Source organism: Xiphophorus couchianus, chromosome 2 (genome assembly GCF_001444195.1).
Source record: "Xiphophorus couchianus chromosome 2, X_couchianus-1.0, whole genome shotgun sequence".
NCBI lineage: Eukaryota > Metazoa > Chordata > Actinopteri > Cyprinodontiformes > Poeciliidae > Xiphophorus > Xiphophorus couchianus.
This window is the reverse complement of record NC_040229.1, coordinates 18,620,147-18,634,798: the sequence shown is the minus strand read 5'-3', so window position 1 is coordinate 18,634,798 and position 14,652 is coordinate 18,620,147. Positions and strand designations below refer to the sequence as shown.

The following is a 14,652-nucleotide window of genomic DNA, read 5'->3' as shown; positions in this document are numbered from 1 at the left end:
TAAAATTTCATTTGTGCCTTTTCTTAACTATGCAGAAAATGCACATCCTTGTCTACATAGTTAAGAAACCTCACCTTACCTGCAGGACATTTTCTGTTTTTAATTTTTTCCACAGGAGTTCGTATGTTGGATGGGGAAGTGACAGATGTGGTGGAAGCTCATTCCCTAAGCCTTAACCCTCAGCACATCCACATCTACAGTGCCAGCTGGGGCCCGGAGGATGATGGCAAGTCACTAGATGGCCCTGCCAAACTGGCAATGGAGGCTTTTCTTCAAGGCATAACCAAGGTTGGTTTGTACATAACTTGTGAAACTGTAACGCAAATTTATATAATAGCTTAAAACATTTTAGATTTAATTCCAGCTACAAATTTTACAAAAAGCTGAAGCTGCAGATGGTAAAACATCTCAAGATGAATTTGAAATTCAGTGACAAATGGGTAAGTAACTTAATTGGGTATAAAAGTGGATCACAGAAGATTGAATTTTTAAGTGATAGATGTTTGAAGAGTTTCATTTACTAAATGAAGATGAATATCTGAAACATAAAATAGCAATATGAACTATTCGCCAATAAAATATTCAGAGAACTGATTGGTTCCAGAGTTCTGGCTCTTGCGCAACATTGCATCAGATTCTGACAAAATTCTGGACATGAAATCACTGCATTGTCTAACGAACACTTCTGAAAAACTGTGTCAGTGAACACAGATCATTACTGCATCCATACAGGTAACTTGAAACGCTTCCATAAGAGGAAACATGAATCCAATAATGTTGCTTACAATCAACAGTTTTAGAAAAGTTTCAATGAAAAGTTGTCTTACCTGCAATCAAACGCTGCTGCACATTGAAACCTTTTGGCTTACAAGGGAACAGATATATGAGTGTTCCAGACTGCGAATAAGCTAAAATGCTTAAAAACATCATATTACAGCCCCAAAACAGGATGAGAGGGCATATCATAAAAACCATAAAGAAAAACAGGGTTTATGTGTTCATACAGGCTTCCTACACCCTCGTAAAGAAAGATGGAAAAGTGTGGCATTTCATTTTATTTGTTTACTAGGACTGAGTAAGAATGAAAAAAGAAAGCTGAATCTGAAAAAAACTGTCCCAGACTACAGACTGTGCATGAGAAATGTCTGCAGTTCTAAAAATAGATTGCTCCAATCAAAATGCTTTTATGCATTAACGATGCACCTAGTTGCCGTAATGACAGCTTTTTCTACATCTGATAGATCTTGAATTTATTCACGCAAAACTGCCTGTTTTTTTCTTCAGTGACCAACCAAACAACCTGCTGTACCTGGTTTTTTTTATATGTAAATATTAATTGCAGGGATGATAGAAAATCAGATGGTGACAAGTGTTTAATTGGAAAGAAAACAAGTATAAATTTTTTAGATGTCATCTGTTTTTATGTCGTAAAGAACATTAAATTGCCTTGTTGCTGAAATTAGCTAGACAAATAAACTTGATTGATTGATTGATTGATTGATTGATTGATTGATTGATTGATTGATTGATTGATTGATTGATTGATTGATTGATTTGTCTGTCGATATTAGTCTGTTTGACAGTTCATCCATCTGTCCACCTGTCCAGCTTGATCCCTACACAATTAATTTTAAGCCTTTGTATATATATATATATATATATATACAGTATATACACCAATGGCCTCTAGATATTTGTGTTTGTAAAACTATGAAACTTATACTGTAAAGATCTGTTACAGGTCTGCTTATTGTGGATTAGATATCCAAATGGCTACATTACAACAAAAAATAAGGTACCATGAAAGAGTACTTGACTCATCATGTAAGTACAGCTAAAAAGCGACCGTAACTTCAGGTACAAAAAATGTATTCATCTTTCCAAATCCACATAAAGGAGCAGTTATCACCCTTCAGCTTCTGGCCTTTATAGAGAAGAACAGTAACAGTAACAGCGAGGGGTAGAAAGTGTAGACCCTGTTATAATTGCGTCCCCTGGTTCCAAGAACAATAATGTCTGCCACTTCTTTAGACTACTTAAACAAACTGCAAGCAAGAGGTAATTAAGTCTTACATGAAGAAAAGTTGTATCATAAGGCCCTAATCCTACAAAGAAAAGAGAAGTTATGAACACAAGTTAGAGTTAAGTCAGCAAGCCGCTCACATTAATCACCGCCCCCACTGAGTGACAGCTTGGCTATGCATGAACAGCAGGTAAGATGGTTAGCTTACCTGCTGAACTTTAGGGCCAACACTGCAGTCCAGTCAGCCACGACTAAAGACAAACCGAAGGGCGGGAGCCATCCTACAGGGCATTCACATCCAAGAATCAGTGCTTAACACCCCTTTAAGCAGCTCCATTTGCATAGTGAAATACAAAATTATTCACAGTTGGGAGGCGAGGATAGCAGCAAACAGCAGAGGGTCTTCTTAGTTTCCAAAGAAATAGTGAGGGGCTGTTAAAACGGGAGGTGATGCAACACAGTAGTAAACATGCTCTGGGAGGCTCAGGATGAATTCACACATAAAATTTTAATTATTATAAATAAGCTTCTGCAGTTGAAACTTCCACAGATGTTTCATCATATTGCAGGAACCTGATTCATCTACAGATCACTGCATTCTGTTCTTATTCATTTTTAACATGGTTTCCCACCTGTCTTATCTTGGCAACGCATGTGCTCTATTTCACAATTAACATGGTCAAACAGACAAATGTTATTGGTCATGTTGGGTCACTTTTTATATACCTCATGGTGTATAAATAAAATCTATTTGTTGACATCAACGACAGTCTTGTGTAAAACTCAATTATTAATCTGTAGTTCAAGCTGTTTCCTTCTGAATTTGCTCTCTGCAAAAATTAATTATTGAGGTGAGTGCTTGGAGGTTGTTGAGTATTTGTTTGCATAAATAGTTGTTATAAGCAGCAAATATAATCTGAATTGTTTAAGAAGAAAAATAACATTATTTAAAACACAGTTCACCACGACACCAAAAATAGCAGCTTCATGTTGCAGATATGTAGAGCCTTGCAAGAGTTTTAATCCCCTTGAATTTTTCACATTTTTACACATTTCAGCCGCGTTGTATTGTATTCCGATTTATTTTTTTTTTATGATGGACCCACACAAAATATCAGATAAAGGCAGGGAAAGAAAATGGAGTAGGGATTTTTACAAATAAAAATCTGAACAGTGTGGGAATCCTTTGTATTCATCGAAGTTGCAATTTTGTTGCAATTCCAGGTTCCAATCTTTTGGGGTTTGTCTCTATCTGTGCACATCTTGAAAGTAACTTTTCTCTCCATTCTTCTTTGCAACATATATCGGTAACTTAGGTTTTCTGCCGAAGAAGAGTCGATGTAGGTATAATGTGTTTAAGGTCATTTGGTTTGTTATGTTTGTGCCATTTCTGTAGGATTAGCCTAGTCAAATTTGGAATTTGACTAGGCTAATCCTATCACCTGATATACTTTGATTAAACCCAGTCCATTATGGCTCTTGCTGTATTTGTAACATTGCTGTCCTGCTGGAATTGGAACCCCATCCCAGTCTAAACTATTGCCCTGCATTTAGTTCCATCAATCTTTCAATTAACTCAGAATAGTTTCCTTGTGGTGCCTTCATTCACGTGAAGGCACCACCATGTTTTACTAGTTCAATAGTACATGCCACACTATTCAGACTTGCAAAAATTGTTCCAAAACTTGTGTGTAATTTCCCCTTGTCTTCAAAATGATATAGCACTTTGTTATGGTCTATTACATTGGTGTATTGGTATGTCACACATTACAAATTGAGGAAAAGTTCAGAGGAAATGAATACCGTTGAAAGGCACCTTATAAATTTAATCCAGAAATATAGAAACTCTCTCCTCGGCAAGAGAGTTGTCATAAAGTTTTATTTTCAGAAATATTAAAGTAATTTTTATTTTACCTTAGAAATATCAGAGAAGACATGCAGAATTTCCACACTTTAATCACACTACTTTCCTCAGGAGGAGGACAAACTCAAGGTGAATTTGTTCATTTCTCATTGACTCCATAGGCTTCAGCAGAATTAGATATGAAAGAGTTTGAGCCTATTACCCAAGTCTAATGTCATCATTCCTCATGTGTCAAGCTTACAACATCAAAGACCATTAGCAGATCAGCTAAATGAGAAAGATGAGATGGGAGAAAACAGAAACAAAGCTGATGAAGGAGTGAGATTCAAAGGCAATGATAATTGTCATGCAAATGAGAGAAACTGCAAATTTTCCGTGGCAACGTATGACTCATAGTACACATCCGCAAATGTGTGCACCGCCACATATTATGACGTGTTAGTGGAGATAAATTACCTGACAGGAAAACAACAGGAGCCCTCTGGTTCAGTGTGTGTTCTCCTGGCAGCGAGATAACGGCTGGCGCTAAAATGTTCTCATCTGGGTATCTGTAAACCGCAGCAAAAGGCGGCGCCAGGTCATAAATTGAGCTGGACGGTTTAGGAGTGTTATGTACAGTCTGGTGTGACCATCCCGTTCGATGGAGACTGCACACAACACTCAGCAAAAGCTCATTTATCCCATCTTCTAAAGAGAGATCATTTGTGAGACGGGGGTGTAGGAATCAATTAAGAAAATTAAATGGATAATTCTTATAAAAAAAATAAAAAGGCTTGTACCAGCTCATTTAAAATCTGTCTTCGGGTCCAATTAAGGTCTCTTTGTAGACTTATGAGCTTAACATTTTACTGATTAAATGTGCCAGAAAAAACAGCGTCATAGCAGCACTGATAAGGAAGTAAATCTTTGGTAACTAGACAAGCATACCCACTGACAACTGCATTTTTTCTCCCTGTTTAGTGTGAATTCCTTTTGTTTTTCTTTTTTTTTCGTTGTTGATCTTGATCACTTCTGGAGATAGTATTACATGTACTCTGCCTTTCATACGTAGTCATAGTCCTTGAACCTTTTGCATTTGGTTACATTAAAACCACAAACCTCAGTGTATTTTAATGTGATGTCATTTCATAGGCAAATACAAACCTCTGCATACTTCTATATAAAGTAGAAGTTTTCTAATTTCTTGCCAATAAAATTCTGAAGGGCATGATATATTCAGAAATCCTATCCTACTATTTTCACTGCCATTACACCTCAAAGTCTTTAATAGTTGGTTTCATCCAGCTTTGCACATAAAGGGAATGAAATATTTGCTCATTCATGTTCAGGCATATCGAATAGAGAGTGCCTACAGGATACATTTTCAAGCCTTGCCACAGTCTCTCAGATAAATGTAGGTTCTGACTTTGCTTTGGCTGTTCTAACAGATCAATTTCATCAAACCAGTTGTAGCTCTGGCTTTCTTTTTCAACAACAGTATGCGTCTTTGTAAGTCTTCCATGAAGGCCATGTTACCTGAGTTAATGGCTGGTGGTTGTCCTGTCAACAGATTATCCCACCTGAGTTGTGGATCTGTGCATCTACTCTTGAGTTAGGATGGGATTCTTGAGGGCCAATGATTCTTGGCTCTCAATTATTTTTCAGTAATTAAGATATGCTGAATTTTATTTAAGTGTACTAGAACATAGGTGGCTGAAAACACATGCAAAGCTATCCATCCATCCATCCATCCATTTTCTGTACACCCTTGTCCCTTAGAGGGGTCGGGAGGGCTGCTGGTGTCTATCTCTAGCTAACGTTCCAGCTGAGAGGCGGGGTCACACTGGACAGGTAGCCAGTCTGTCGCAGGGCAACACAGAGACTAATAACCATGCACACCAGGGGTCTCAAACTCCAGTCCTCAGGGGCCACAGTCCTGCAGTTTTTTGATGTGCCACAGGTACAAAACACTGGAATGAAATGGCTTAATTACCTCCTGCTTGTGTAGATCAGTTCTCCAGAGCCTTGCTAATGACCTAATTATTCTTTTCAGGTGTGGTGCAGCAGAGGCACATCTAAAAGTTGCAGGACTGCAGCCCTCGAGGACTGGAGTTTGAGACCCCTGATGCACACACACACGCTCACATGTAGGGAGAATTTAAAGAGAACAATTTACCTAATAGTCATGTTTTTGGACTGTGGGAGGAAGCCGGAGTGCTCGGAGAGAACCCACACATGCACAGGGAGAATATTCAAACTCCATGCAGAAAGACCCCGGGCCGGGAATCAAACCCAGGACTTTCTTGCTGCATGGCAACAGCTCATGCAAAGCTATTTTTTCATATTTTTATTTGGTAAAAGTGCAAACAATCCATTTCCTATTAATGTGCTATTTTGTCTGTCAACTCAGTTCATTAGAGTTTGTGTTTGCGATGTAACAAAATGTGAAAAGGTTCAATGGACATTGATATTTAGTATTGTTCTTTAGCTGAACTGTTAGAGAAAGAAGACGTTTTTTTTTTTAGGTTACAAGTCATTCTTGTGAATATTTGTCTACCTGCATTCCTGTTTTCACACAATAAAATATTCAGTATAGTTGCATTATTGAAATCATTTTTTTAGAAAAGGATGAAACAAATAATAAAAGAAAAGCTATTTTTTATGTAATTTTGTAGCCACACAATTATATACTGTACTATTTAGTCGAATATATATTTAGAATCAAATCAGACAGCAAATATTGTTGAACTAATCAAAATCTTTTGGAAAATAAGCATTAACTTCAGCAAAGGGATACTGAGGTCAGTCTCCAGCCCTAAGGCTGTTTCTGCGCCCTGACATCTGGTGCCCTGATACTCAATGTTTTCGTCTCCATTCGGGCCTCAGGGACACTCGGCAACAACTGGTCTCTGGTAACAATCAGCAATATTTTGAGGTGCAGAAGGTCAGCAGTGAAAGAGGTGAGCAGGGAGACTTCTGCCTTCGAGATAAGCAAGAAAACCAACTGGAGACGAAATGAATAAAATAGAGACACAGAACTGTCTGCAGTTCAATGTCATTTGTGTTTCATAATAAGTAAATCAATCCTGTCACAGAGCTTAAATTAATCCGGTGGAGACGAGTACATGAAGCAAGGTGGTGTATGTCTTGGAACAAATAAACCCACTTAATCGTGGCACTGCTACAAAGATAAGAAATGGTCTTTGTTCAAAAAATGCTTGAAAATCACATTTCTTTTTGATACATCATTACCGTCTCCAAGCCTGCTGATGAAAACTATATGAAATGAAATACATGCAGATATAGAGAAGCACAAAAATATTCATTCCACTGGCAGATTTAGGTTTTGTGTAATCACTTGATTTTACTAACATATTTCTTCATGACATTTCGAAGCGTCCTAGCCAGAATCCAAACTTGAACCTGATGGAGAATCTGTGGAGAGAGTTAAACATTAGGGTGATGGTAAGCAGGTCTTCCAACCTCAAATAATTTGAGCTCAGCAACAAAGAAATTGTCCAAATTATCAAAATACCAGTGGAAACATACGAAAAGCTGATTAACAAATATATCTAACAATTGTTTGATTTATGTAATTTTCATGATTTTCACTGATTATTTTGAAATCTGCCAGAGGAATTTGGCCTTTACTGTATGTATATCTTAAACTGAGCAATGCTTCAGTTAAAATGATGCTGTCATGTATTCACAATCTCAATCAGCTTGAGCACGTGTCGCAATTACAATCGCCATGTTTGCTATCTGAAATTTTTGACATGGATCTGCACCTCCAGTGTTTTAGAGTTTCTAAAGAAAGCTCAGATATGGAATGCCATTTGGGCAGTGAGATAAACGTCTTTGTCAAAGGCAGCTTTCCACACCTCAGCGAGCCTTTGTTAGTTTCTTTCTGTTTGTTGGGTTTTAACTATATCAAGGTTTTCTTTTATGTTTTTCTACCGCAGGGACGCGGTGGACTGGGCTCCATCTTCGTCTGGGCTTCAGGCAACGGTGGCCGCGAACAGGACAGCTGCAACTGTGACGGCTACACCAACAGCATTTACACGCTGTCCATCAGCAGCACCACAGAGTCGGGCAATGTGCCGTGGTACAGTGAACCCTGCTCCTCCACCCTGGCTACAACCTTTAGCTCTGGGAATCCAGGGGAGAAACAGATAGTGAGTGCAAGCACGCTTCTGCTCCCTAAAATCGTCTATGCATTAGCTGTTGTGTTGCCAATCTAAAAGAAACTGTATGCCCACCAAACACTGACACAGATGCATCATAAATTGAAGTTTTTTGAAGCGTATTTTCACATGAAACCTTTGTCTGTCATGTTGTAAATAAGCATCAAGCTGTCAGAAATCAGAGCGTCTGATGCATCACATCCAACAAGGAGAGCGGACAAACCCTGAAAATGTCACATGCTTCTTTCAAGCTGCTTTTCAACTGATGAAAGGCTTGCCTCCAGGGATCAGAATAACATGAAACAGCTATGAATCTTCCTTTTTTTATCCAAAATACACCAAAGGGCAGCTGCAGGCAAACAAATGCACTTCATCAAAACAGGTGAAATTAAACTTGTTTTCAAGAGGTGAAGCAGCACTGACTTGATTTTGCAACTGTGAGGCTGCTGGTGTCTGTTCTGAAAGTTATTTCATGCCACGTCTCTTTGTCTAACACTGGTATTTATGATCCCAGTGTTGGTGTGATTGCCGCAGTTGCAATGGGGGCTTCCACAGCAATCCAGCGGATCATTTGGGGTTGGGATTTAGTGACCTGTTATTTCATAAGAAAAGAAAAAATTTTAAATCACACCTTCTTCTAGTAAGTCAGAAAATCACTGATAGTTTCCTCACTCACAAAGACACAAGGACAGAACCATGCAGACTCTCTCACACTATAAAGGCAGTTTAGGTTGTCCAATTAGCCTAACATTCATGCCTTTGGATCAGGGTTGAAAGCTGAACAACATAGAGGGCACTGACACATGCTTGAGCAAAGCTGAACAAAGAGAAACACTTTTGCTATTAGGTGTGATGATTATTGCACAACCACACCACCAGGTTACCACATAGATGCTTAAAAAAATCTTAAAGACATTGTGTTAAATAAAAAGCTTAATCATAATCATCGTAATAATGTTATTTTAAGAAAGTCCCCTGGCTTTTGTTTGCATAATTAAATTAGTCAGAATCACAGAGCTTTTATGGCCAAGTGTGCCTGTGGAGGCTGAAAATATTTAGTGAATATACACACCCTGAAACTGGGGCTGTTGTAGCTGTAACAGACACTGCAACGATAAACCGGTCACAGAAAATCTCTCATTCTGCACAACTTTACTTCAGGCTTGATTATTGCATCAAAATCAGTTGTAAATGCCAGTATCATATGAAAATGGCACATTATCGACCACCACCAAGTAATGCATGGTGTGAAGTAGAAGGGCAATATATGTGGTTTCCAAAACATTTTTCATAAAAGAATCTGAGAAGTCTGTGTTTATCCTTTACTTTACTCAAATATCAGTAAAAAAAATCCAAATGCCTCTTGGAGATAAGTAATTTAAGCCCACCTGTGCGTAATTTAAGCTCAGCATAAATACGGATGTTGTACGAAGGCCTTAGAGCTTTGGTTGAGATCATTAGTGAGCAAACAGCATAATAAAACCAAGAACACACACAGTAGGGTTGAAGTTGTGGATTAGCTTAATGCTTCGCTAGGTTATGAAATAATTTTCCATGCTTTAAGCCTTTCATAGAACTCTTTAGCTTATCATCCAAATTACAAGTGAAAACTTGTGCGCACCACATGCATTTTTTAGGTGGTACATGTTTTTTTCTTATCATTTTCATATGTGAAATTCATGGAGTTTTCAGTAAAGGAGAAGATGCTCTGGTCAGAAGAAACTACGTACAGCAGATTTTTGTTTGCTTGTTTGTTTTGCATACAGGCTAAACACTTGTAACTTGTGTTGCAGAAAACTAAGACTGTCACTCTGAACACACCATCCCACAAACAAGAGACATGGTAGTGGCAGCATCATTCTGTTGGAATCCTTTTATGTCTAGAAGAGTCACTGAAGCTGAACAGAGTTGATAAATACAGGCCAATCATGCTAGAAAAACTTGACTACAGACTACATATCCCTAAAATGTTTGGCCACAGGACTTTTCTGATCAGGATCTGTAATCATTTTTGTTTAATTGTTTTATGAGTTAAATTTTGTTTATTATGTCCACATTTATAGCTACGTGATTGATATTTTTATTGCACAAAAATAAGTTTAATTTATCCCCTATGTCCCTTCTAACTACTTTCCACTATCATAAAACAAATAATAATAAAAGAAAACCTCTGCCAAGTCTTATAAAAAAAGTTTCACCTTGTACTAAATGAATACATTTAATGAGAAAACATTTTTCAGTTAGCAGATATCTATGAAATGGCTGTTTGGTCCAGTTCCAAGTGGAACAGTTGTCCTGTTCAGACGCCTGACCGGTTTTGTTTACACCTCTGACACAGAGACGTCTTCAGCTGATAATGGTCATTAGTGCCACAAGCTGTCAGGCCAAAAGTTGCAAGCAGATTCTCCATCTCTAACCTTCACTGCCGGTCTTTGCTTCCGGCCTCTTTGTCATTACCAGTGTGTCCTCATTGTGACCCAGACAGGCATCATTAGCTTCCTGGTACTGACAGACAGGAAGATAAGAAGCGTGCATGGAGCACTAAGACCCTTCGTCTCACCAGCAACAGACCTGGCTGGGGCCAACTTGGCTGACATTCACTGTCCCGCCTGTGACCCCTTGGCAGGCGTCCAGAGACCTGAGACTGAACCTACCGACTCATTCTCTCCTCCTCCCTCTCATTCTTCTTCCATCTTAGATAGCTGCAGGGAAAACTCATATTATCTCTGTCCCTCCCCTGTCTAACACTCAGCTTTCCTCGCTGTGAATTCATGGTGAAGTGTCACATTAGCTCTGTCTCTCTCCTTTTGTATTTATGTGCACTTCCCTCTGTTCTTATTCTCTCTAAGGTAACCACAGACCTGAGGCAGAAATGCACTGACTCTCACACGGGGACGTCTGCCTCGGCTCCTCTAGCTGCTGGGATCATCGCTCTGGCTCTGGAGGCAAAGTGAGTTGGAATGACAGATGACTTTTACAGCAGTGTCACTGGCCTGCTTCTCCATCTATTTTTTTTTTTTTATTTATTTAACATACAGTATCTGTCAGATGTCTACATACAGTCATCAGGGACATAGATGGCATTTTAACTTTAGGGTTTTAATAATGTATTTGAACTGGTCTCTTTAGAGTGGGAAATTAATATACAGCATTAAACTTCGATTTTTAAAAATAAGAAGTTGTGGCACAACATTAAATTCAGTGTTTTATTTCTTTAATCCATGCAGGCTTAAAATTGTACATACAGGGTCAAACACAGGGGTCATGTGGGGGGCTGGGGTCTGTCTCCAATGATCATTTGGCAAGAGACAGGGTATGTCCTGGACATGTTGGATGGACATAGAGGGGTCTGTGTATCCTGATACGGGATACATAGACCCCCAATAATATCTGGATAATTGTCTTATTGCAAAATAATGAGAAACAATAGACTTTTTGTAACAATTAACATGTTTTAAATATCTTCAAAAGGCCTTTTGCAATTGTTCTGGGGTTGATACATGCATAGGTTCCCCCAAAACTCTCTTTATCTCTCTGACACAGAACTGATCAATCTTACCAGCATGATGGCTGAACATCCACCAAGATATTTATGTTTGAGTATAACAACTGGATTCATCCTCAAAGTGGTTCAAGGACGACCCATTTGTGAAGGTCACCATTTTTGTCCCCAACACTTTAAATGACATTCACAGGTGTGCCTCCAATTAATTGAAATCAGGTCACTATCTCGAAGCCATGACATCATCTTCATCTGGATTTTCCCTAATTGCTTAAAGGCACAGTGATCTGAGTGGATGCTAACTTCAGAATTTAAAGAAACTTTTAAGAAATTTTCAGAAGAATCAGACTAATGAAAACGGAAACAGTTTTAGCCAGTATTGTCAATCATCTTTGAGCACGCTCGACTTTTAAAGTGCAGGAATATTGTTGGCTTTATCTTTACCACTATTCTCCACCCTGTCTCCATGGGAGGTGTGCGCTCACAGCTGTGACTTCACAGACACCTCCGGGAATCAACGCTGGACTGACTCCCAGCAGAAATTCTTTCCACAGCAAATTAAGCTTTTGATAATCACTTAATTACTGAGATAAATCAGCAGCTGCAGCACACATAGACTTTCAAATACCTGTAGGGCTGCTCATGAAGAGTCGTATCCCTGAGAATCTTTCTCATTATTGCTCACGCAGGACTGCAGGTGTCCCGAGCTTCTCTGAGCCATCTCCGTCATCCACATTATCTGCACTTGTATCTTGCATGTCTTGAGTCTGTCTTATCACTCAGCTGCTCTCCACTTTGCATAATTCCCCTCATGTCTGCGTTAGTGATGACAGGTGTCGAATCCAATCCGGCGCAGCTTTACAGCACAGGTAAGCCTCCTCAGCCTCCCTGGCTTATCTCTGCGCTGTCAGCTGTGATATATCATGAGAAATGGCCAGTAACTGACAGAACTCGGGTTTTCACCGCGTTGACTATCAGTTATCAGGCAGTACTTGGTGCATCCCAGCAGGCACCCCTTTCCTGACAGGCTGCAGTAATAACAGCATAGCTGCTTTATCAGACTAGGCCCACACTGAAACTGCTGCAGATGGAATCATTTAATAGGCAGAAAGTTTTTTTGGCTTTCTGTTGTTTTATAATTTTATTATCATCGCTCTCCCTGCTCTTGGTTGATGTCACATTGAGTGGATCTAGGGGGATCTTGTACATTAATAACTCATGAGAGGATGTGAGGGAAGGATGCTGATGTGTATGGAGGGAGGAGGAGATGCGCCTCGGCGAAGTACTGCTTCTATTTCAGTCAACTGTGGTGCTGAGCTTAGTAAGCACTGTGATTCATCGTTTTGTTATTCAAACCTGCTGGAGAGTTTTTCTTCATTGGTTCTTCTGAGGCTGTTCTAATGAATGTGTCTCCATTAAATCTAAATGAGAGAAAAAAGTCTGGATTTTATGAAAGCCAGTACTGTGTAGAAAGTGACCTTGGCCCTGAGTCCCATACCTCATTTGAGACTTGCTTCTGGAGAAAGGATGAACGCCGTTCTACTTGGTTTTATAGCTACTGTTTATTATGTTCTTTGACTTCTCAGGATAATAAGTTACACAGTACCATTTTAACTCTGATATTTTATGGTATCAGTTAGAGTGCCTTGATACCATTACCCCTTGAACCCTTTCACATTTTTATGGTACAACCTCAGACTCTTAATGTAATTTAATGGGACTGTATGTGACAGACCAACTCAAGGTAGTACCGTAATTAGGAAGTAAAAATAAAAGCATACATGGTTTTCAGTTCAAAGAACTAAATCCAATGTTTTTTCCACTTCACAATTATGCTCTACTTTGTGTTGGTATGTCACAGAAAATCCCTGTAAAATACAATGAAATATGTGGTTATTATATGGTAAAAAGTTCAAGGAGTGTTTGGTTAGTTTTGAAAAACACTCTAACTGCTTAGTTATATAATTCTTTGGAATAAACCTCTCAGTCTCCTTCATGTCTCAGGATGTTATTTTCAAAGGTGCCCATTTGTCCTCGCTGCATATGCTGGTATTGATTACATTTCAGTCGTGTCTGCAGTCCCCTGACCTTTTCCATGTCCCTCAGCTCCTCACATTTCCTCTGCTACATTATTGTGCTGTTGAGGTCAGCAAAACCTGACTTTACTCATGACGCGCCTAATGTCGAAATTATTACCATCATCTGTTACATGACAGAAAGTCAATGCAGTTAAATTGCTCTCCTGCTTTTGGTGTTTCAGCATGAACCTAACCTGGAGGGACATGCAGCACCTGGTGGTGAGGACGTCGTTACCCGGGCACCTTATCGCTGGAGACTGGAAGACCAATGGAGTGGGACGCATTGGTATATACTGATTATTTTCTGTCGTCCAAATAAGGCACAGATGATATCTCATAATTGGGGATTATTTTTATCCCTCTCTGCTGCATGTGTATATGTCATTTTTGTACAAAGAAAAATCTATTAAGTCTCCCAAACATATTACTTGTTTGGCAATAACAATCTCTCTCTGCAGAGCCAAAGCATTACAGTCATTATAGCCCATCTGAGATTAAATTGCAGATGGGGTTTTTTTTCCAGTATTTCACAAACCACTAGCAGCTGTGGCTCCGGAGGTAGAGCCAGGGTTCTAAAAATCACAGATTTTTCATCTCAATCTACAACTCCTCACATCCTCACATAGTCTTGTATATTCGTAAATAAATATTTATATCTCGTAGAGCACTTCTGGATAGATGCAAACTACATCTCGTTGCTTGTACTTGTGACAGTGCAATGACAATAAAGTTGAATTCTATTCTATTCTATTCTCTTCCATAAAACTTGGTTTTGTAGAATCGGCATCCACTTCTTGTCATCTGATTCTTCCACCTGAGCTGTGGATCTCTCCAGCTCCTCCAGGGTCACCCTATGCCTTTTGGTTGCTTCTAATTAATGCTCTTCTTGCTCCGCCATTCAGCTTTATTGGATGTGCCATGCACTTATTTTTAGGATGATATATTAGATTGGGATCCTTGTGACAGTATACTACAATTTAACCTTGCTTTAAAGTTCCTGACAACTTTAGCCCTGAACATCA

At 39.1% G+C, this 14,652-nt stretch overlaps 1 protein-coding gene across 3 annotated transcripts in view; it reads left to right on the top strand.

Annotated features, from left to right (window-relative positions):
- Nucleotides 1-14,652, top strand: part of furinb (furin (paired basic amino acid cleaving enzyme) b) — a 123,254-nt gene that overhangs the window by 95,813 nt on the left and 12,789 nt on the right. For all 3 annotated transcript variants that reach the window (XM_028034830.1, XM_028034840.1, XM_028034848.1), the window contains 4 exons: nt 116-288; nt 7,829-8,041; nt 10,900-11,000; nt 13,813-13,916. In XM_028034830.1, coding sequence (XP_027890631.1) covers nt 116-288; nt 7,829-8,041; nt 10,900-11,000; nt 13,813-13,916 — 591 coding nt within the window. The remainder of the gene's footprint in view (nt 1-115; nt 289-7,828; nt 8,042-10,899; nt 11,001-13,812; nt 13,917-14,652) is intronic.